The 25,119-nt window shown below is 40.5% G+C and overlaps 1 protein-coding gene and 1 non-coding gene across 6 annotated transcripts in view; both read left to right on the forward strand.

Moving 5' to 3' along the window:
• Positions 1-25,119, forward strand: part of Efcab3 (EF-hand calcium binding domain 3) — a 108,553-nt gene that overhangs the window by 52,718 nt on the left and 30,716 nt on the right. For 4 of the 5 annotated variants that reach the window (XM_017314765.1, XM_017314762.1, XM_017314763.1 and 1 more), the window contains 10 exons: positions 795-848; positions 1,882-1,986; positions 4,652-4,705; positions 5,599-5,703; positions 8,846-8,899; positions 9,868-9,972; positions 10,561-10,614; positions 14,673-14,777; positions 18,888-18,941; positions 22,164-22,268. In XM_017314765.1, coding sequence (XP_017170254.1) covers positions 795-848; positions 1,882-1,986; positions 4,652-4,705; positions 5,599-5,703; positions 8,846-8,899; positions 9,868-9,972; positions 10,561-10,614; positions 14,673-14,777; positions 18,888-18,941; positions 22,164-22,268 — 795 coding nt within the window. The remainder of the gene's footprint in view (positions 1-794; positions 849-1,881; positions 1,987-4,651; positions 4,706-5,598; positions 5,704-8,845; positions 8,900-9,867; positions 9,973-10,560; positions 10,615-14,672; positions 14,778-18,887; positions 18,942-22,163; positions 22,269-25,119) is intronic. The other variant, XM_017314764.1, reaches the window with a different exon arrangement.
• On the forward strand, positions 19,926-20,030 carry Gm25362. The gene has a single exon (XR_003949898.1). It is a non-coding gene; the product is annotated as a U6 spliceosomal RNA (small nuclear RNA).

The following is a 25,119-nucleotide window of genomic DNA, read 5'->3' on the forward strand; positions in this document are numbered from 1 at the left end:
TCTGCGCTGGCATAAGGAGATGGCTTCCATCCCCAGAACCCACGTAAAAAGCTGGATGTTGGTGTGCCAGGCTTTTAAGCCCTGGGGGAGTCAGGCATATGCCTGGGGCTTTCTGGGATAATTGACAGAACCAGTCCTAGATCTCAATAAGAGACCTTGTCTTGAGAAAATATGATAGACAACTCCTGAGGAATGACACTCAAGGTTGAACTCTGGTCTCCACACAGTGCCATAACACACACATTCAAAAACAAAAACAAAAAACAAAAAAACCTTGCTGCTTTGTCAAGGACATTCTTAAGTGACACTGACATTGTCTCGCTACTCGTACACATAGCACAAAGCAGAATGATGGCTGGTGCCTTCAGATACTGTTAACTCTAGAATGTTGGTAGTTTTCCCAATCTCCAACACAAATGCTGACACTGGGAGTAAGGTGTGGAGTTTGGGTGGCTCAGGTGGCTGGTGGACCACATTTTGAGAAGAATTCTGTCATGTCTCTACTTCCACAAAGCACACAAGGACAAAGTCTGCACCCACCAACAAAACTCTAGTCCCCAGAATGCTATGAGGATGCTTGGCAGCCAACAGCTTAGAGAAGAAAAGAGAAATAATATCCATTGAATAAACATATACTTACAGCTTGAGCCTTCTATTACATGTTCTTGTTGACTTAAAAGTTCTGAACAGGAGCATGAAAACTTGCTATAATTCTACATACCATATTTCAAGAACGTTATGTTATTTTTTTTAATGTCTTCATCCTTGAATCTAAATTCTGAATTTTCTTGCAGACCGTAGAAGGGTTAGCTTGGATGTGTTGATGGATGCAGCTAAGATTTTCACAGGTGAGAACTCATGTGATGATATAACACTGAGACACAGGTCTGTGTGGATGATCACCCCTCTTAATTGTCAATCTACCACCCCACTAGTCACTAAGTCCATTCAGTTCCTTATCTACTTATAGATAATTTTGTCTCATTGACAGCAATCCTGAATATTAGAAATTTACAAGAAGTACAGATCTCTCAGAAACAAATACTAGCTTCAATATTTGTGCCAGGATAGTATTTACTTCACTAGTGTTTGAAGGACCAAAATATAAGTTACCAGAGTGAATTCAAATGCAAGATTTTTGCATCATGAACATGGTCAGTATGAACAACCAGTCCCAGAATTCAGGCCACTAAGTAGAAACAAGAGATTTTTTTTACATACAAGTAGAAGTATATAAGTCCTATAACATCCATCTTAATGCTCTCATGCTATAAAACAAAATACCTTCGTCTGGTATTTTATAAACAATTCATGTTTATTTTTCATCACTGTGAAGTCTGGAAAAACCACAACCAAAACACTTGCACACCCATCTGCTGAGGTTTAGGCCACTTCCTGTCTTAACTTAGGGTGGTGTCTTGGTCACTGTGTCTTCTCACTGAATGTGATGATGGATAGGGAAAACAGAGGGCATCCCACCTCAGTGAGGCCTCTTCAGGTCCAAAATCTCATGCAGGAAAAAAACCCCATGAGCTCACTCCCTCATGAAGTGTCTGCCTGTAGTTAGCCTTGTATTACAGATGAAATTTCAATGTGAATTTTGGAAATAAGTTAAAGAGTACTTCTAACAGTCACTATCTCTTACACAGTTCTACACTGCTCCATGCTGTACTGACCCACACACAGGAGACAAATGTCCTCTTACCTGACTTAGAAAAGGCTTTCAGATTCTGAATCTCAAATAACTCCAGATTAGTGACATTGGCTCACATCTTTGTAATTGCTTCATCTTTCGGTTAAAAGCAGTGCCATATGTCATTCTATTTTCCTTAAACTGAAATCATTATCTCTTAACCTGAAATGGTTCCTGTTTACTTACAGGAGAAAAGGTTGACATCAAATACATAAAAAGCGCTCTGGAAAACATGGGGATCGCGATCACAGAGAAAGAAGAATTGAAGCTCTTGAAATCTCTGCCCGTGTCTAGTAAGTGTTTAGCATGCTGCTGGTGTTCAGAGGAGTGAATGGGCTATTGTGGGCTTCTGCTAAGGAAAAAGAAGAAGAAGAGGAAGAAGAGGAAGAAGAGGAAGAAGAGGAAGAAGAAGAAGAAGAAGGAGGAGGAGGAGGAGGAGGAGGAAAGAAAGAAGAAGAAAGAAGAAGAAAGAAGAAAGAAGAAGAAAGAAGAAAGAAGAGGAAGAGGAAGAGGAAGAGGAAGAGGAAGAGGAAGAAGAGGAAGAAGAAGAAGAGGAAGAGGAAGAGGAAGAGGAAGAAGAAGAAGAAAGAGGAAGAAAGAGGAAGAGGAAGAAGAAGAAGAAGAAGAAGGAGGAGGAGGAGGAGGAGGAGGAGGAGGAGGAGGAGGAGGAAGCAGAAGAAGCAGAAGAAGCAGAAGAAGCAGAAGCCCGTCTCCCCACAATCCAACAATGAACTGCGAACTCCTGTGGACCATGTGGCTGTGCAGGCAGTGTCCACTCTGTCGGTGGCATAACTTAGAAGCCCTCAAAAGTTCTACCTCCAGATCACCTGCATTGGCTCATGGGAGGAAAGGGACAGTTGATGCTATAGGTCTATCACCTGTGCATCCCTCCCTGCACCCATTCTTCCTGTCCCTCTTGTCCCCAAGCTTGCACATTGGCAAGGATACTAGTCCCTGGAGGGAGGAGCATCAGCATCCTGAGCAGCTAAAGCTCCGTACATACCTGAATTCTTGCCACATGTACCTAAGACTGCCCATTCCCCGTGCCTGCATCTCCCCAACTGCCTCCTCACTGTTCTCTCAAGGAACCAATTGCTCCATGGTGCACTTGCCTCTTCCCCTTTCCCTGCTCATACCCTCCCCTCTTCCCTTTGGTACTGCTGTGATCAAGATAGTCTCTTCTGCATACTAAGCAAGCCTTCTACTGCTGACCACACCCTGCACCTTTCTTAGCATTTTGGCTCAGTGCAAGTAGCAAGGAGAGGCAGATGGCCTATACTAGAGACTATATCCAACACATGCCGGACATGGAGGGTCCACAGGCAGGAGCTGTCTGCAGACAGATAGAACCCATGAGGATACGTTGTGCTGGTGGATATTCCCCATTTTCTGTCCCAATTTTACTTCACCTTCACTTATGGAGTTTACTTAGCAAGTCATTTAAAATATTTATTTTTATTACTGCTGAGAGAGAGACTCATTACATAGCTCAGACTGGCCTTGAACTCACTATGTAGCCCATACTGACCTCAAATCATGATCCTCCTGTAACTCTTTTTTCAACGTCTACTTTTAATGATGGTTCTTAAATGCTTCAACCTCCCTTTTAGCCCACCCCCCACCAGAGGTAGTGGGAAAGAAAAGATACGGGGGAAGCAGAGCTGTTTAGAAATGATTCTTTGGAGCAACTCCCATCTGTGTTGTCTGAAAATTGACAGTTCAGTTCACAGGTCAGCAGTGGCAGCTCCATCCACTCACAAAAACTTCACGGATATATCAGCAGTCCAATTTGGTAGAGTAGGGATAGCAAACACTAATCAGCAGCAATAGCATGACCTAGCAGAGACAACCAGGCCTTAGCCTCAGCACAAGTCAGCAGGAGGGACCAGGGTCAACAAGAATGCCAGGAAAGTTCTCGGCTGTGCCTCTCTTAGCAAAGCGAAATCAGCAAAGATGCTAGACCCACAAGGGTTGCGCAGCTAGCTCCTCCAACAAACCAAGCTCAGCCTCCGTTGAGTCCTTTTTATACTCCCTCCAAACATCATGTGTTCTTGCCTCAGTACATATGTCTGTCTCAGATGACATCACTCTGCCAATTAGCCTGACTCCGAGGAAGTGGCACACCACCAGAAGTTTTTTGGTCCATTTCTCCCTATGGAGTCCTGACAAATGGAGCTCAACTATGCAATGTAAGGAGGACCAATACATGCGTGTCATTAGCAAAGTATCCTTCGTCACCTGTCCTTTCATGTGCTTGCTTAAGCAGAACATCCTTCCACTTGTGTCTGCTTCACCAAAATGTTCCTTCATGAGTCCTCCTTAGCCTTTCACCTATGTCCACATCAGCAGAACGTTCCTTCACATTTGCCCCAGCTAAACACCATCCAACACAACTGACTTTCCAATGAACCCTTAGGTTTCCATTTCATCCTCCTGTCTTAGCTTCCCAAATAAAGAGGCAGGCATGTCTTCTCATGCCTGGCTGGTTACTATTTTTAATATTATCCCTTTATAGGGTCTGCCATTTTGGCTAAACATATAGGAATGCCTCATGGGCATATAGGTATGCCAGATAGGTAGAAAGAAGAGAGAAAGGATAAAGCTGTAATAACAAAAGAAACCAAGAAGAAAAGGAAGGAAAACTGTGTTTGTGTCACGATTTATCAGCTGCCACATGTTCCAGCTACAGCTCAGACTTAGCACGTTGAGAGCACTCCTTTTACGATTACTTGAGGGTGAAACAATAAATGACCAGGTGAGTCATATAAAAATGTCTTATACATTATAAATTATAGACATTTTTGGCTAGAGATGTAACTTAGTGGGGAACTGCTTGCCTCACTTGTACAAGACAGAAAGACAGAGAGAGAGAGAGAGAGAGAGAGAGAGAGAGAGAGAGAGAGAGAGAGAAAGCTGCAGAGTTTCTAATCCTTTTTCTTCTGTTTCACTGTCTTACAGAAGATGGAAAAATCTATAAGAAGAGATTGCTGAACAGTGTGGCACAGATCAAAGGTAAGAGCTCCAAGGACAGGGGCTTCGCATTTCCTTAATTTAAGTCTCACTGGTTAGAATCTTGCTATTCCATGACTACTGGTTTGCTGATTCTGAATATGATTACATGCTGTGTGCCTAGATTGGGCAGATCTACTGCGACACTACCATCTTCCACAGCTTATGAGACCCCTTAGAACTTGCAGTTTCTCCAAGCCATGTGCTTCTGCTCTGCTTTTCTCCTCCTTCCTCCTCCTCTGCATCCTCTCCCTCTTCCATTTTCTCCTTCTTCTCTCCCCCACCTTCTGCTTCACCTTCCCTTTTATCTGCCCAATCATCAGATTTCCTTTATTTTACAAATTAAGGTGGGAAGCAGGTTTACAGGAAATCACCTGAGCGCTGACTCATACCTTGTTCACAACCACTCACAGGAGAACAGATCAAATATAACTAGCCCCAGGGCTATCCACAACACTATTACAGTTTATCTTCATCTTCGATCTCTTCAACTGAAGCTTGTGCCTCAGTGAGAAGGGAGCACTTTCCCTTCCCAACTCTAACAGAGACTGATATGGGTTGTAAAACAGCCAACATTTCTCTGTCCCCCTGGGCAGAGAATCTTTAATATCCATAGTCTTTTTTACAGATTTGTTTTAATTTTTAAATTATGCACCTAGTATGTGTGTATGTGCACGTGTGTGGAGGTGTCCATGGAGTCCAAAAGAGAGTCAGTTCCTCTGGAGCTGGGATTCCAAGTGACTGTGAGCCACAGGATGGGTGTGCTATCTTCTAAAGAGCAAAGAGTGCTCCTAAGCACTGACCCAACCCTCTGGACCCCCTCTCCAGAGCCTTAAAGCTGTCATCTTCCATGGTGGGAATCATTTGTATTTACTCCCATCTCCTTATTTCCTAAGGGAAGAAAGTTCAAGTCTCTAATATACCACTGATTTTGAAGAATGCAGAATTCGAACTTGAGAAGGAGGATTGTGAGGACCTGATGCAGCTTCTACACACTGATGGTGAGTGTTTTGGATACCACTCTCCTAGGAAGAAAGTTGGGGCTTCTGTGTAAGGCCTCGTCTCAGCTAGGGTTTCCATTGCTGGGAAGAGACACCAAAGCAATGATAAACATTTCATTGGAGCTGGCTAACAGGTTCAGGAGGTCAGTCCATCTTTTTTGTTGTTGTTGTTGTTTTTTGGTTTTTTGGTTTTTCGAGACAGGGTTTCTCTGTATAGCCCTGGCTGTCCTGGAACTCACTTTGAAGACCAGGCTGGCCTCGAACTCAGAAATCCGCCTGCCTCTGCCTCCCAAGTGTTGAGATTAAAGGCATGTGCCAACCTGCCAGGTGAGGTCAGTCCATCTTATCAAGGAGGAAAACATGGCAGTGTTCAGCCAGGCATGGTGCTGGAGGAGCTGAGTGTTCTAAATCTTGTTTCAAATGCAACCAGGAGAAGACTGGCTTCCAAGCAGCTAGGAGTAGGGTCTCTTCCACAATGAGTGGAGTCTAAGGATAGGAGGAGACCTTAAAAGCCCACCTCCACAGTGACACATTTCCTCCAACAAGGCCATACCTCCTAACAGTACCACTCCTTGAGCCAAGGATATTAGAACCACCAAAGGCCTTGTAAGAGGTGGGGTTTTTGTTAAGTCTCTTAGAAAAGCAACATTTCACGATGTCCACATACTCTAAACAACCAGTTAACAAATGTGTGTCACTCATATGTCTTCCTTCTCACGTCTACCTGTTTTTGTCTATTTTGTCTTATATTATAGCCCAAGATCCTCCAAACTCATAGCAATCCTCCTGTGTCAGTCTCCTGAATGCTGTGATTAGAGGCATAAACTTACATACCCACTTTTAATGAAATAGTTCATTAATGGTTTGATAAGATCAATTTAGCTGGACAAAAATGTCAAAAAGGCAAAGCCAGTATAATCTATTAGGAGGAAAATAGGAGATGAGCCTCTGCTCAGGGTCTTCTGCTGGGGGGGGGGGTGGCGTGGGGGCAGTCCGGGTGGGGGGGGGGTCTTCTTGTCAGTTCTTCTTGAGGCAGTGGAGGGGTAAGAGTATGAGTGGAGGGTAAGACTTTGTCTTATGAGATATTTAGGGTTGCTGTATAATAATAAAAAGTTTACTTATCTACGTCTAAGTTACTATGCCATTGTAGCTGACCTGCCTTCTGTGTTCCTCTGAGGCCAGAGACTGCAGTCTCAGGCACTTAGCACCTCATCCTAAAACAGCAGGAGATTAAGTAAAGGATTAATTTCTAGAGCCTTTTCCCTTTTGTCCAGATGCCTCTTGCTTGTCGGGCTAGGGGGAAGTTTGGAGCAGTAAACTCCTATTGAACCAGAAGAGAATAATACTCGCAGAAGGAAAAACTTTTACATAAGCAAATATGCATAATCTCACAAAATTCATATACAGATTCATAATGCTCATTTATACATATCCATTTAAAATAGTTGGGCCCAACTTGCATGCACTCTCACAATTACATACTTAGACACACACACGTGCATACTTACATATGCATATGAAGCAAAAGACCGAGCACCAGGGCAGAAAGACCTCACTCATTCTGGATAAAAAAATGAGCTCCAATCTTTATTGCATAGAGAAAGAAAAGGCTTCCGCCCTTTTAATGCTAAATGAATTAAAACCATGTTTGTAAGAAACAAAAGCTTTGTTCCTTTTAATAAGACTAAGCCTGCCTTGTCCTTACCATGGGACCTGTTCTGCCCCATAGTAAGGAGAAGCCTGCCTGCTCTCTGCAGTGTCTTCTTTTTTCCTCTTTCCCTCTGCATTCTGCACATTGCTCTCTTAGTTTTTTTTTATATTACCTATAGTTTCTAAGTTATCCCACTCTGCATTCTCCTTCTAATCTTGTTATCTCCTCCTGCTCTGAAGTCACAGCAATGCTCTTACTCTCAATGCCTTTTCTCCAAAAGCTATGCCTATACTTCTAAGTTCTTAAGTTCAATTCTGTCTAAAAAGGTATTCTGTCTAAAAACTTCTCCTCAGCTCAGTTCCCTCTCACAGGTCAGTTCTTCTCAGCTCAGTTCTTCTCACCTCCGTTCCTCTCACCACAGTTCTGACTCTTTTCTTTGTCCTTAGCGCTTAAACATCTTTCAGAATACATGATCACATGTTACAAAGTTCATCACAAGTTCACACAAAAAAATCAAATCATAAATTGATATAGAAGTTTACAACAGAGAATGTTTACATGCATATCCATTAGGAGTAATTATCTGGCTAAACATCCATCACCTGTCTCAGCTCCACAGGTTCACCGAAGGTTTAAAACCATAACTAAGTTATAAGTCAAGTTTTGTATAGATAAACCTAGTCAATATTTTATCCTCTATCCTAGCACCTATAATAAATCGTTAGTTCCTTTTTATGACCTTTGGTTGTTTTACAACTTCTTGGAATGTGCTCTGAGTAGGAGAAAGTCTGGTTACTATCTTAGAGCAATTAACTGACGCTTGGGAGACTGGCAGAGTTCTCATCGCAGTTTTGACTATCAGAAGAGGACCTAATAGCAATTCCACTATAAGTGAGCTTAATAATCACTGATATAATTTTAGGTATTCATAGGATCATCATAAAGACTTAAGTCATCTATTTATCTATATAGCATCACTATAAGACAGTACATCTTCATGGATCTGCAGAGATTTGCTCCAAAGGGTGTGTTCCTACTTAGTGATTATTATATATGTTTAATAATAACAGGAAAAGCAAATTAATAGCAGGAATCTTTTCTAAACTGAATCCCTTACAGCCTTGCTTAATAAGGGCGCACCTGTCACAAATTATATAATAATCCGAGGCAGGCCACTTCAGGATGATCACCTGCTAGTTATTAGCTTGTCCCATTATGGCTTCTGACCGTCTTCATAAGAGCAATCTGGAATTCTGACTCATAATGAGTGGCTAAAGGGGAGGGATGAGAGCATAGTACCCTTATCTCAGAATGACATTAGACAGTGGGTGATGTTTTTAAACCTCCATTTTCTTTTCTTCTTTCTTCACGTGCTAAAATAGTTAAAACAGAAATCTTGAAAGATGGCTGAATCCCAGCATTTTACAACTATTTTCTGTGACTTTTCCAAATCTAACTGGCTTTATGTGCCTGAATTGTCTTTTCTTTCAGAGAACAAAATGGTTGAATTAAGTGTGTTATTGGATAAAGCAAAAAATTTCACTGGTAAGTCGTTATGGTTAAAATGGTATTCATTCTTAACTATAAGGCCATAATTATTTTATAGAAAAAAATAGTATATTTAAACATTATTTTTCTTTTGAAGCTATGACTGGCATGCTGAATTTACTCTCCTCAAAATTAAGAGTTAACTATGTGTTCCACAATCTTAATTAGATTTGAGTTTTGCTTGTGTAGGATGTGGGGTGCGGGTGCGTGTGTGTGCGCGTGTGTGTGTGTGTGTGTGTGTGTGTGTGTGTGTGTATGAATTCAGGAAGGAACTACTGAGGATTAGATCTGGTGTCTAAACAGCAAAACCACAGTCAGTACTGTTCAGTCTCAGGGTGAAGCTTCAATAGAACTGTTGCTAATATAACATCCCCTGAAACGCTGGCAAGACGCTGATGTTTGATCTGTATCTAGGATGTGAGATTTCCCTTCTCATAAATTAAAGTATAAATTCTCCTTCTATAACAAATGACATATTCAAATGCCCTTTGAATTTATGTAGCTTAACAATGTTCTTTGAAATTTTGTTCCTAAGATTATGACACATAAGCAATTTAAATAACCTTTCCATGATCTAAAATCATCCATGCTTGGGGCTGGGGAGAGACCTCAGTCAAGAGAGCCCTTAAACAAAGACCAAAGTTTTAACCCCTAAACCCATTAAAAAAAAAAAAGCTGGGCATGGTGGCATAAATGTGCAATCCAAGTGCTAGGGATACAGACAGAGTCAGGCAAATCTCTGAAACTCATTGACAGCATTACCTACTCAGCAAGCCCCGCTTCCCAGTGAGAAACCCTGTCCAAAAAAAAAAAAAAAAAGACAGCTGAGGATCAAAGGCTGACCTCTGGGCTCCACATGCACATGTGTTCAGAATTGCTTGCATGGCCATACACACAATGACTAAATAAAGTCATTCATCAATTGCTAAAATTCTTACCTGTTAAAAATCCACATCTTTCTAAAGGGGAGAAGATTGATGTTGGTAATCTGAACAACGTGCTGAGGAAAATGGGCTTGATGCTCTCCGACAATGTGTACAAGGAGCTACAGCACGCTCTGTCAGTTTACAGTGAGTACTGAAGCCACTCCTTCGGTCTTGGATGTAGGGGCATAGATGTGAATACTTCTAGAATGATACATTTGTATCCAAGAAAACCCATTAAGAGAAGGGGTTCTCACAGTAAAAGAAATGTTGTTGCCTGATCTTGTCACACACACTAATCTTGAAGGTTGACACTATCTTTCACTAACCTCTACTGTCAAAGTTAAATGTTTCTGCTGCCCTGAGCATACTGCCAGCAATAAATGATGACCAAAAAGAGAGGTGGAGAGATGGCTCAGAGATTAACTTGTTGCTCTTGCAGAGGATGGGAGTTTGGTTTTCAGAACCCATACAACTCAAATCTGTCTGTATTTCCAAATTCAGTAGACCCAACATCCTCTTCTGCATGCATTGCTTGCACGTAGTGCACAAACGTTTGTGCAGATAAAACACTCACACTTCTTCATATTTGGTTTCATTCTTACATTATGGTAAAAGTAAATTTCCAAGCAAATTAGAAGGCTGATTAGAGGATTTCCCTAAAATTACAGACGTTGTTCTGTGTTTATGCTGTGTTTTATTAACTTATATTCTGAATGGTACCTTACCTTTCAGCTGGTGGGAAGATTTATAAAACCAGATTGTTAAAATGCGTGAAAGATCTCAAAGGTAAGTGAGATGCATGTAGAAGAGCAAGTAAAAAAAAAAATCCTTGTCCAGGTGTAGTAGCATGTGCCTATAGTCCTACATCTTGGGAAACTGAGGCAGGAGGATTGGGAATTTCAGACCTGTGTGCAGTATATAGCAAGTCCCTGTCTCAAGGGGGAAAGGTTATGTTATTAGTGTTGACTCTTAAAATGTCCCAGCTTTGCTTTCTGCCAATTTATTGATCTGTCAATATGATTTATAACTTGCCTCTCTTGTTTGCATAGACTTTGAGAGACATAGGTTAAGTTTTCTATTTCTGTAGACATTGTCCTTTTAATTTGTGTATGCGTGGTTGTTGTTGGTTTTTTTTTTTGTTGTTGTTCTTTATGTTTTTTTGAGATAGGACCTTATCCTGTAGCCCAGAATGGCCTCAAATTCATATTGTAGTCCAGCCTGACCTCCAATTTGCAGCAATCCTCTTATCTCAGCCAATTAAGTAATGGGACTACAAGTATGGGCCACTATACCCAGTGTATTGTTATTATTATTATTATTATTATTATTATTATTATTATTATACTATATTTTAAAATGTTACCAGAGGCTAAGATAGGAGGATTTCAAGTTTGAAGTCATTCTGTATAACTTAGCCATACTCTGTCCAAGATCAGTTTTGACACAGGGTTACACTGAGGTGAGACATAGAGTTGGTAGGCCAAAAGCTGGTAGCTCCTGGCAATTCAGCTCTCTTTTGCTCTTCTGAGGCCAGAGCTGATGACTTCTGGCAATCGACTCCTGCTGATAGCAATGGGGTGAGGGGTTAGAAAAAGAAATTTAAGAACATGGGCCTGACATCTTCTCATCATGTCATGGACAAGCATATTTAACCCACCACATCTTGCATTTCCTACATCTGAAACCTCCATTATTTCCCCTCCTTGCTATTTGTCAAATTCATTGTCTCTTTTTACATTAACTTTATTATGAACCCACACACATACAAACACACACACACACACACACACACACACACACACGCACGCACGCACGCGCACACACACAGTATATTCATGTGTAAATGCATATGTACAACCTTCTCAGTCTGTACAATGTTACTTATATGAATGTTTTCAAGAGTGACATTTTGGTATTCAACAACCAATTGCTGTTCTCTCCATGAGAAATACCATTAATAGGTGATATTGTAAAGGAGGGTGCCAAGTGGTTATTAGAGCCAGAACACAGAAAGTTTGCTGTAAGGTTGTGTATCCTAGCAATGTCAGAAGGTTTTCCATAAAGCCTCACCAACATGAATATGAACATTGACTGAGCATGGACTATAGCAATAGACATGCTAACATGGACAGGAAAAGCTCACGAGTCCTCAACCCAACATGTAGATCTATAGGCACCTAAGGGGTGCTGAAAACCAGGCCTGAAAACATTTAGTTTTTGTTTTCTTTTTTTAAATTAGATATTTTCTTTATTTACATTTCAAATGTTATCTTATTAGACAGTTGAATTCTTTAAATGTTTGTGTATTAACTACTTAGTTTTTAAATCCATATATTGATTTTTATTTTATTACTTAAAAATTATTCGGAAACTTTTTTAATTCTGTCTTCTTTAGTAGTTTATTGTTTCACATTTTGATTTAAAGTCACGTGAAGTTCATATCTGTGTATTACAATGTGAGATAAGGGTCTAATTACATGATAGTATCCAAGTTTCTCAAATCATTTATTGAAGAAAGTAGTCTTTTCTGTATTGTACATTCTGCAACTGTTACTGAAAATGTATTGACCACAAATGAGTACATAGTTTCCCAGTAACACTGCATTATTTTATGCCTTTTTTTGTATTGGTATTACAATGATGTGTTATTTTTATGATTAAAATATTATGTGTATTTAAAAAAAAAAAGAACATGGGCCTGCTAAAAAGAAGAAGAAGAAGAAAAAGAAAAAGAAAAAGAAAAAGAAAAAGAAAAGGAAAAAGAAAGAGAAAAAGAAAAAGAAAAAGAAAAAGAAAAAGAAAAAGGAAAGCCACACACTCACACACACATGGAATGGGTGAATCAGAGGGGGCTCCAACCAACCTTTCTTTTTGCTCTCAGGATTTTATACCTTCTCAGACAAAAGTTCTCTATGTAAGAAAAAAAAAATATTACCTCATAGTTAAAATGTTACACAAGAGGGAGCTACAGCAGGATAATTAGGATAATTGATTACATGGCTTTCTAAGCACTTTTTGATTCCATAAGTTCCAAGCAATAGTTTATGTCATAGGTCAATTAAGGTTTAAGGAGTTACAGCAGAATTGATTACATGTCTCTCCATTAAGATTCCCATCTAACTAAATATTCCCTATCTATTTTTTTTTTTAGCTCCACATTATAAGTTTAAAGCAATAGGTTGTTTTTGGGGTTTTTTTGGTTTGGTTTTGGTTTTCTTTTTTTTTGGTTTTTCGAGACAGGGTTTCTCTGTGTAGCTCTGGCTGTCCTGGAACTCACTTTGTAGACTAGGCTGGCCTCGAACTCAGAAATCCACCTGCTCTTCCTCCAGAGTGCTTGGATTAAAGGCGTGCGCCATCACGCCTGGCCTAAAGCAATAGGTTTTATGTCATGGGTTAACAAGGTTTTTACCAAGACACAGGTCATTTATCTTATACCTTATTCATTATCAGGAATTATGAAATCATCAGTTTGTCTAAACAGTATTATTCCATGAAAGAACATCTTCATATTGATTCTGCAGGAAATCTATCCAACAGAGTGAATTAAAACTCAGGAGACACTAGACTATGTTAGTTATATGAGGGATACAACAGTGGCAAGCATGGAAAAGCATATCTGGAGCAAGAAGCAATCCTGGGATGAAGTCCCTGGGATCCATGCCTCTTCAGAGCACACCCTTTTCAGCCATGCAAAACAGTGGGCCATCTCTAGGAAGCTCACATACTTGCCACAGCCTTTCCTGAATGGCTTCTACCAATACTCTATCTTAAAAAAAAAAAAAAAGTGTAAGGACTTGATGAAGATGTAACTCAGTGGTAGACTACTTGCCTAGAATGTGCAAGTCCTGGATTTAACTCCCAAGTTCCAAAAGGAAAAGAAAAACTACCAGAAAATTCTCCAGCTTGAAAAGTAGCCACTTCTCAAGAAAAATAACTTCTTGAGAAGTAAAGGTTAAGGAAGGCAGGGCTAGAGGAACGACTCAAGACTAACAACACTCAGTGCTCTCAAAGAACCATGTTTAGTTCCCAGCACCACATGGGGGCTCACAAACATCCCTAACTCCAGCTCGAGGGGACCTGATGCCCTCTTCTAACTCCATGGCATAAGGCATGCATATAATATAAATAAATACAAAAACAAAAGCTATTCATATAAATAAGTTAAAGGAAATAAATTCAATTGACCTGTCAATGTGGATGAAGGAAGCCTGATGGATTCCTCACCCAAGATGAAAAGATGACACTGAGAGAAGGAGACTTAGTCTTCCCTAGGAATGAGCCCCTCAACAGGCACTCGAATACCAAGTGGTCAGCCCTCAAAACACGCACACACATATGTACATGTACATGCACTCATACATGCAGTGATAAATAAACTCCATAGGTTGTATTTGCATATTTACTGCATATTATATGTGTGTATCAATAATTAAAGAATTTGTGGCATGAATTTGAGGGGGTTATGGGAGTGTCTGTAAGGAAGAGGATGAAGGAATTTATGTAACTATATTTCAATTTTAAAATATTCTTAAGGTTTATAAAATGTCAGGCAAAGCAATGCCTACATTTCATTCCCAGCACTCACACTCAAAAAAAGGCAAAAGTCTCCTTGTCTTCCGTAAGTGTGATCCTTCCAATGAAGACAAAACCTTAGTTAAGAAGTGAGTGTTTCTTTTCCCTCGGATTTTTTATTCTGTTGAGAGATATGCCTAAATCTTGGGGCATGCATTAACAGTTTCCTTGGGCTCTTGTGTCTGACTTCCCAGTGGGGTTTATGATGTGTGGCTATGATTGCCCTTAAGAATAAATGCCCACATTCTCATCCCATGCCCTTCTTTCCTAAGGGCCACGAATCAAGGTAAAAAAAGTAGAATCTCTCTTGGAAAACATGGGAATTAAGGTCAAAGGTGAAGAATTTGAAGAACTAATAGCCCAACTTCCACCTGAGGGTGAGTATCACCAACATCACCCTACTTGTCAGGGAAAATACAGCCCTGCTGTGAATACACTGTCTCTCTGTGACTCTGTCTCTCTGATTCCCATTCCTCTTAGCCACTCGGTTGTCTTCATATAGATCTGGGGTTTTAACTTTACATTGCTGTGGACCCAGTTCTACATCTGCTATAGCAATCCCCTTCTGAGTAACATTTAAAATGCACAGGATTACAAAGAAACACGTCATAATAAGATTCAGTTTCCCAGAACATTCAAAATACAGATGGCTAGTATTTTGAAAGTACTTCAGTTCACCTACCAGGTCAAATTGTGTCATTTTAAAACAAAGATGAGCATAAGCAACATTTCAACATATTTGCAACAATAACACTGCCATGAACTTTGGGAGATTTATATTGGTGACAACGTTACAGATTCTGCTGCTATTGCCATGGTTGGCTGCCTAAGGTAATAATTTTAAAATGCTGTCTCCGTTAGTGGTTAGTGAAAATAAGTATGTACTCTTCCCACTCAAGCTCAGGAAATCCCTGCATTCTATCAGTACACGAACACCAAGAATCCCTGAGAGTCACCCTGACTTTTTTGTAAGAAGTGCTCTAACAAAGCAGTAATGGAGTTTTGGTTGTTACAAGTATATGAGGCAAGTTAAACAACTCAGAAAAATAACTCAGTGTCAGGAGAGATGGTTCAGCAGTAAAGAATACATACTGTTCTTGCAGAGGACCTAAGCTTGATTCCCATCACCCATGTAGGGCAGCTTACAACTGTCTGTAATTCCAACTCCAGGTCAGTTCAACACCTCTCACCTCTGTGGGACCTGCTCATGTGCACACATGAAGGTCTTCCTCTTTGTTCTCTCTGCACACTGACACTGACACCAATGTGCCATCACACTTGTCTCCTGTCACCACTCTGCTCTTAGTTCCTCTTGACAACAGAGATGCCTCAGAGATCCACCCCACAAAGCCAGGCAGAGTGGTGCACTCCTGTAGTGGCATCACTTGAGAGGTAGGAGGAGGAGGAGCAGAAGACCAAGGTAATCCTTAGCTGCATTCTGATTCTGAAGCCAGCCTGTCTCTGCTTCCTAACACTCTCTAGCCATGTTTTGATCCCCAGCATCACATTTACCCAGCTCTCAGCATGGTCTTCAGTGACTGACCTTTGTCAAGGTTCATGGTCAAGACTGACCTTACTTCATTTGCTGGCTTCCCAGCACTCGACACTTGACCACACACCTTTCTGGAAACTTTGTTTTCTCCAGACTTGTGAGGCCCCATTCTCACATGGTGTTCTTACTCAATTGCATGTCTCCTGTCAAGAGCTAGCTAAACTAAGGAGGTCCAGATAAAGTGGGGAGGTGAAGAGGTATATCATCAGCAGGGGGCCAAACCTTATGACGTTTAGCCATTTGACTCTCTCTTGCTATTCTGGGGCCAAAAGCTGATGGCAGTTAACTCCTAATGAGTGTTAGTTATCTTTGTGAGACAGAGAGAAAGGGAAAGAAAGAAAGAAAGAAAGAAAGAAAGAAAGAAAGAAAGAAAGAAAGAAAGAAAGAAAGAAAGAAAGAGAGAGAGAAGGAGGGAGAGAAGGAGGGAGGGGGTAGGGAAGGAAGGAAGGAAGGAAGGAAGGAAGGAAGGAAGGAAGGAAGGAAGGAAGGAAGGAAGGAAAGAGAAACAGACAGACATAGGCACACTGGATGAAGCAGAAAAGGGTTACATCACCATTTCATTGTTGTTAGCTTTTATACCTTGTCAAAAATTATGTCATACAATTATCAGGTAGAATCACTACAGCAGGATAACTTATTCCATGGTTTCCTAAGCACTTTTACGTTCCATATGTTCATAGTAAGTTTAAAGCAATAGTTCATGTCCTAGGCAGATAAGGTTGAAGGAGTTACAACAGAATTGCTTACATGTCTTTCCATTAAGACTAATACCTGACTAAGATAAATAAGATAATGACTAAACATTCATTATCTTATTTTCTAGCTCCACAAATTCATTATAAGTTTAAAGCAATAGTTTTTATGTCACTAGTTAGCATGGTTTTGTCAAGAGACAAATCATCTGCCTGTGTATTATTATCTTGAAGTCTAATATAGATAAACCAATCACTTACTTTCTGTCCTTGTACCTACAATAAATTGTCCGTTCCCAGCTTATAGTCTTTAGTTACCACATAGTGGCTTCATTTCTAACCTAGAAGGAATGTTTTCCTTGGTTGTAAGGTTGTTCCAAACCTGTTTTCTTTTCCTAATGCAATTAGTCCATGACATAAAAAGTTTTACAGAGCTCTATTTGCAGCTTTTTTTCTATAGGGAGCTAAGGTGACTTGTATCAACTTAGGAGTTCTATAAAATCATTATCAGGAGTTATGAAATCATCAATTCATCTATACTACACTACTACATGAAAGTACATCTTCATATTGATTCTGTGGAAAATCTTCCCAACACAGTAGGTAAATACCCAGGAAACCATTAAGCTATGTAATAGTGGCAGGAAAGGCCTATCAGCAGTGAGAAGCAATCCGGGGATGAAGTCTCTGGAGTCCATGCCTCTCAGAGCTCACCCACTGCAGACATGCAAAATGCTGGGCCATCTCCAGGAAACTCACTTGCTTACCATAGCCTTTCCTAGATGTCTCCTGTCAGGGTCCATTTCCCTTTCTGACTCTTCCTCTCATACAATATCTCCAAATAATGCAGTGCCAGGGCTGGACCCATGAGTGCCTTTTTCATCTACACCCTCTTCCTGGGCAATCACATTCAGTTCCGTTGGGTCATATGCTATCTGCAAGCTGATTAGGTAAATGTATTTCTCTAGGTCAGTCTAAGTCAGGAATAATATGTCAAACTCTCTGCCTGGTGTTTCCATTTAGACTTCTGGATGATATTACCAATTCAATAAAAGCATTAGCTAATTCTTCCAGCTCTCAGTCTTCCCAACTACCCTGATGATTAGAGAGCAGAGAAAATGAGGCTCCGTTCTTGTGTCCTCCCTTTCCTTGCCCAAAAGCAGACTTGGCCAGGCCTGGAGCCAGGACTGCCAAGCAGTTAAAGTTACTGGGAACTGGATGTTCCTAACTTGAAGGGCTGTGTTCGTCAGTCCCAAAGCTGCTGTGTGCTTGGTCTGTGGTGCACTTGAAATACAGTGTGTTCGCCGTATCGAACAGTTAATGAGCTTTTTGCTGACTTCATCCCAGTTTTCCCCTTTGAACAGTAAAGGGCCGTTCTTGATAAACTTGGTAGCATGAATCATCAGCTCATGTATACCTCCCTATCCCAGCTTTCTGTCTTATTTTCTCATCTCAGGTTCTGTCCCTCAACGCCTCATGGTTTGGGACCTTTATTCGTGTGGGTTTGAGTCAGAAGCCTATCATACTGTCCTTTCTTCTCAGGTCATACCCATTCCCATCATTGTTCAACTGCATATCATACTCTTCTATTGGAATATGCTCCCCCTATCACCTCCAGTTCTTCACATGGTTAACCCTTTTTATTATTCAGGCCAAAACCCAACAGACTCTCCTTGGAGAGGCCTTTCCTGCTATCCTTGTCTAAGGCATTCCCATCCTCTATTACTTTTATTACAGGGTCCTGTATCATTTTTGATAATGTCGTACCAGGTCTCAAATTGTCCCTTTTATTTGAATGCTCATTGTTCGTCTTCCTCACTAGCTCATACACTTGGAACTCGTTCTCTTCCTTGGGGATGTTTCCTTTAGCTCTCTCAAGTCCTCACAAGGACCCAGCACAAGAAAGGTACTTGGTATTTGCTAATTAACTGACAAAATAAAAGTCTATAAAGTCAGATTCTCCCTATACATAATTATGCTAAATCATTTCTTAACCCAGATGATCTTGGTGATCCCTAAAGCAATGAAAAAAATAGGAGATACAATAATTGTTCATTTCACAGTATAAGATTTCTTTATTTCCAAGATAGCACTGTTAACTCTATGGACAAATCCATAAAATTCTAAGGGAAACTAAAAAAAAAAAAACACTGAATTCTTAGGTCCTTCATAATTTCAAAAGGTAATGGAGCATAACTTTTGTGAGTCTTAGAAACATGGAATCATCTGCCCTTAACTTACAGGAAACAAAACAGTGGATCTGAATGAACTATTGGATATCGTCAGTTACATCAAGGGTGAGTTTCAAGTCATGATAGGAAATACTTATAAATAGCATCTTAAACACATAGCTATTAATACTGGACAAGTATCTTTCCCATTCATAAATATTGCTCTATGTATGTATGTATGTATGTGATTGGTTGTTGGTTGGTTATTGGTTGGTTGGTTGGATGGATAGATAGTTGGTTGGATGGGTAGATGGGTGGTTGTTGATTGATTAGTTAGTTGATTGCTTAACTAATGGATGGCTAGTTGGCTGATCCGTTGGTTAGATAGTCGGTTAGATGATTGGTTGGTTGTTTGGATGGTTGGTTGGTTGGTTGGTTGGTTGGTTGGTTGGTGGGTGGGTAGTTGGTTGGATGGTTGGGGTGGATGGTTAGGGAATTTTTTAGTTTGGTATGGTTTGCTTTTGTGAAACAGGGTCTCCTGAATATCAGGCTACTGAAACCCACTATGTAGCTAAAGGTGACCTTGAAATCCCAATCCTCCTTTCTCTATCTCCCAAGTGTTGGGATTATATTCATGTCTCACCATGGGTAAAGTTTACATTCTTTTATATGGCATATTTCCATTTCTGTGGATGCTCTGAATGCAGATAACCTATACCATGTATTTATACTGATAGTGTGGCCTGAAATTTTCCCCAGAAATTTTTAATACAGATCAGATATCAAAACCCATAGAACTAGTCACACCCTTTACCCCAAACTATCTTCACCTAGAAGTGAATCCTAAAGGATTAACTATACTGATTAAAACTTTAAAGCAGTCTTTAAGATTTTTGTTCTCATAGTAAGTACTAAGAAAACTATAGTAGGTTAGAAATACCTAAGGGTATATATTAGAATCATTATACAAACTATAATTACATAGCAGGAGAGTCATAAACTTGAGATTGGCCTCAACTACATATTAAGACTTTTGTCTAAAAAAAAATAAATGTAATATTAGTCAAGTGGGATATCATGGATTAAAACACTAACTATAAAGATTATACAGAATATTCACTTGACTGCCCTTATACTAAAACTGGAAGACTACACAGGTTATCATGGTCCCTACACAATGATGACACACAAATCTATGAAGTAACCCATATTTTTCAGGATATATAAAGAACTGCAAAAATAAACACATAAGCCAAGTATGGTAGTATACATCTTTAATTCCAGCGCTGGAGAGACAGAGGCAGGAGTATCTCTGAGTTCAAAGCCAGAGCCAACCTGGTCTAGAGAAAAAGTTCCAGGATAGCAGAGTCTAAACTGAGAAATTCTGCCTCAAAAATAAAATAAAAAGTAAATAAACACCTAAAGCATAACTTATGTAGGTAATAAATAATCTTGAACTGAATAAACAATTCTCAAAAAGGAAATGCAAATAGCCGATACATACCTTAAAAGATGCTCAACACCCTTAGCTAGGATAGGTCAATCCAAGCTGCTTTGAGACTCTGTTGCCATCAAATAAATAAATAAGTAAATAAATAAATAAAATTTTTAAAAGGACTGGAGGATATGTGAAAAGAGGCAATGTAAACTTGTGCTGCCAGTGTGGCAGTCAATATACATTCAATCGAACTATCATACGACACAGTTATCTCTTGAAAAAACACTGGAAGAACTCTATCAATTACTACAGAATAGTTTCATAACCATGTGCTATTCACAATAGCCAGGAAGTGGAAGCAGCCTAGATGCCCATCAACAAGTGAGCGGATTACATGGAACAATGGAATTTTAATCAGTCATAGAGAAAAGTAAAATCAACAGGCAGTGGTGGCGCAGGCCTTTAATCCCAGCACTTGGGAGGCAGAGGCAGGTGGATTTCTGAGTTCGAGGCCAGCCTGGTCTACAAAGTGAGTTCCAGGACAGCCAGAGCTACACAGAGAAATCCTGTCTCAGAAAAACAAAGTGAAACCATAAAATTTTCAGACAAGTGGAAACCATTATGCTAACTGAATTAAGCCAGACTCAGAAAAACAATACATTATCTCTCATTTGTGAAACCTGAATTTAATACTGTGTGTATGTGTGTGTGTGTGTGTCTGTGTCTGTGTGTCTGTGTGTCTGTGTGTGTCTGTGTATTTGCAGCTCACAAAACTAGAAAGGGGATCATCAGAGGTGACGAAGAGTTCTTAAGGGAGGTGGAACAGAGAGGATGATAGAATACAAGCAATAGGAAAACAGAGGGTACTAACTGTGGGAAAAGGAGACCAGCTGGAGAGAGATGGGGAGGAAAGACAGACCAAAGTCAACGTCACGTACACGAAGATACCATGACGAGATCAGTTATCTTGTATACTAACCTAAAAAATTAATTTGAAAAAGTGTTAATATTTTTAAAGATTACACAGCAATTTTTAAAATACTTATGAAGAAATTATCTTGGGTTAAAAAAGCAAAACACAAGCCAAGCATGGTAACACACACCTGTAATTCCAGGAAGCTGAGGCAGGAGAATCACAAATTTGAGATCAGCCTAGTCTTCATAGCAAGACAAAATACAAAATTATATTTATACAAGATTTTCACATTATATAAATAGAGTCATTATCAAAGACTAGGAAAAAAAACCTGAGACCTGTTTTATGACAGGAGTATTGGATTTCTTCCCCCTGCCACTTTATACTAGTAGTAACCTTTAGTGTGGTTAAATCTCTTACAATGAATAAGGAAAGCTTTATTCTTTGTGTTGAGATAAGAGGGATTACTGGAATACATAGTGACCAAAGAAGTAAATTGATGGCAAATATAATTTTTAAAAATTAAAGTTTTCACTGGTGCTTATTTCCAGGTTCAGTGATATATATACCTGTAGTCCCAGACTACATAGGAGACTGAGGCAGGAAAATGACGTGTTTGAGGCCAGCCTGGACAACAGAGCCAACATGAGTAATACAGGGAGGCCTGGTCAAAAGGAAGGCAAGGCTGTCTATAGAAAACAATGAATATTCAAGTGGGGCAGGAGAAAGAGGGAACAGAAAAGCAAAGCTTTGCTCGCAGCCTAGCCTGATGCCAGTGCAGCACATCCCACGGGGCTTCAAACCCGGGAGTACGTTCTTTGTGGCATTCTGCTGATACGCCAAGCAGAACTATAGGCGTGGGCCTCGCCAGCGCTCCTTTTAATTCCAGGCGTACAGAGCAATGGCGTACAGGGCATAAGCACAGACAGCACTCGTCACCCTGTCAGTATTGCTTCTATAGTAAATCTGCACCCCGTTTCTCACCCTTTCTAAGGAGAAGCAATTGACATGCAGAACCTGTACAAGTTTCTAGCAAATGATGGGATCGAGCTCACAGAGAAAGAGTTCAAAGACCTGCTTTCCTACCTGGACTTCAACGGTGAGGATTTCTGCTTGGAAGGTGGGATCTTCCTAAAAGTAAAATTTGCTACCAGCACAGAAGTTCCTCAAACATGACTTCCATGTCACTTAGAGCATGTGAATTACCTCCGTCTTAATCAGGGTTATTATCCATGCGGGTAAATACCATGACCAAAAAGCAATTTGGGAAGGGAAGGGTTTATTTGGCTTACACTTCCATATTGCTGTTTATTGTCGGAAGACAGTTTCTGTCAGGACAGAAATTCACATAGGGCAGGAACCTGGAGACAAAGAGCTGATGCAGAGGCCATGGAAGGCTGCTGCTTACTGGCTTGCTCCTCGTGGCTTGCTCAGCCTGCTTTCCTATAGAACCCTGGACCATCAGCCCAGGAGTGGCCCCACCCACAATGGGCCCAGCCCTCCCACATTAATCACTAATTAAGAAAATGCCTTATCTTATGGAAGCATTTTCTCAATTGAGGATCCCTCTTTTCAGATGGCTCTAGCTTGGGTCAGGTTGACATAAGACCAGCCAACATACTTTCACATCTTGTTATAGAACAGGCTTGCATCGGGTCCAGGGTGGAGCCTTGCATTTCTTTTTTTAACAATTTTTTATTAGATTTTTTTCATTTACATTTTAAATGCTATCCTGAAAGTCCCCTATACCCTCCCCCCCCCCCCGCCCTGCTCCCCAACCCACCCACTCCCACTTCTTGACCCTGGCGTTCCCCTGTATTGGGACATATAAAGTTTGCAAGACCAAGGGGCTTCTCTTCCCAATGATGGCTGACTAGGCCATCTTCTGCTACTAACAAGCTCCAGTGTGGCACCATGGTCCTGGTCCGTGGGCTACATTTTGACTACCAAGAATCTAAAAAGTGAAGAGATGACATATTACAATTATGCCTGTAAATTCCTTTTTAAAATCCCAAGAACAACCAATAAGCTAACGTGTGTGAGCGCATGATTCTAATGAGAAAATAAAGTAAAAAAAAAAATTAGAGTGCTCAAAATTAGGAAATAAAGTGAGCAGTAGGCAGAGACTCAGGAGAAGCAGGGGCCTGGAGCTGATTGACCATGTTCCTCATTTACTGGGATTTATTATGCTGGGCAGTGTGGGTCCATTATCCCCTGGTCCTTGTATTCTATAACTATTTTTTTTTCTGCTACTGTTTATGCTGTTTATACACACAAAAATATTTACGCACATGGCAAGGTAACATCTCTACCCATTATGCTTCAGTTGACATTGCTGGATAGTTTGTGTGAACCTCTGTCCTTGAACACAGGTACCCTGCGCTACACTAGAGTGGGGAACTGGCCTGGCATCACCATGTGCAAGCACCATAAAAATAACCAAACTAAAAACCTGCAGCATAGCCCACATGTACTCCTCAGCCTTCTCCACCGCTTCCATCCTGTTACGCTGCAAACCACTGAGCCATGACCCCCTAAAACTGCCTTGTTCCCACTTTGTCCTTTAGTTACTACCACTGTGTGTAGAACAGCCCCACCTCCAGTCCATCCCCATCCCACAGTGACATCCTGTTTGACTGCCTGACACTCCTGTTACAGTCCAGGATTCCTATTCTACCAAAACACCACTGTTCCTTCTTTGAATTCTGAAAGGATTTTATTGGAGACAGTATATACACCTTGTGCTTTGATTTTTTTTCTTATACACTTCTGGATCTCCCAGCAGACTTTAAAGTTCTTTAAAAAAAAAAAGGGGGGGGGGGCTGAAGAGATGGCTCATGGGTTAAGAGCACCGACTGCTCTTCCAAAGGTCCTGAGTTCAAAATCCCAGCAACCACATGGTGGCTCACAACCATCTGTAATGAGATCTGACACCCTCTTCTGGAATGTCTGAAGACAGCTATGGTGTACTTACAAATAATAAATAAATAAGTCTTTTTTAAAAAATCCAGTGTCAAATGCTAAAGACACAAAAAGGGATGAATGGCAGCCCTTGTCCTCTGAGAACTTAAGGTCTAATAGAAGAAGAAGCATACAAGACAGTGTGAGCTAATGTGATACAAACATGCAGAGGAGCACATGGCTGGGACTGAAGCCTTCTGGGAAAGCATGGCTAAACAGTGGCAGGGGCATCCTTCCAGCCAGAGACATACTGTGTCCTCACTGTAGCAAAGCACATCTGTGGTGGCTTTCACAAAAGGCTTCTTGGTCATTCACCTACAAATGAATAAAGACTTGGAAGAGGAAGGGCCAGCTGGGAAGAGCAGGAGAGGGAGGGAGAAAAGGTCATAAGAGGTGAAGATGAACCAAACACAGTACACACGTGTATGAAGGAGATCTAATGAAACCCATTGTTATGTATAATAATGTATGCTAATGAAGAACTAAACCTGTCAGCACAGGAGCCAGCCCTTCCCTCTCTCTTCTAATAGCTGAGAACATGCCAACATATTTACTTTTACATACTTGTAGGTAATATATCATTTACATATTATATATTACATATAACATAATAGACATATACATGCATGCATACATGCTTGCCAGTGGCTCAGCAGAGGGCACTTGCTGCCAAGCCTGACAACCTGAGTTTGATGCCCAGAGCCCACATGGTAGAAGGAGAGAACCAACTCCTACAAGTTGTCCTCTGACCTCCACATACATGCTATGGTGCTCACATGCATGTGTGCCTGCACACACACAAACTAGTGAATATAATAAGAATTAAATATATATTGTTATCTGTTGGCGAATGATCCTTCTAGATTTGAGGCCAGATTCTGTGGACACCACTTTCCTACTTGTAACTGTCAACCACGTTCTTTGGACTATGTAAAAGAGAAAGAGCCCTGTCGAAGTAGAGATATGTCTCCCTGCAAAAGCCGTCCTTT

The sequence above is a fragment of the Mus musculus genome, chromosome 11 (assembly GCF_000001635.26).
Source record: "Mus musculus strain C57BL/6J chromosome 11, GRCm38.p6 C57BL/6J".
Taxonomy (NCBI): domain Eukaryota; kingdom Metazoa; phylum Chordata; class Mammalia; order Rodentia; family Muridae; genus Mus; species Mus musculus.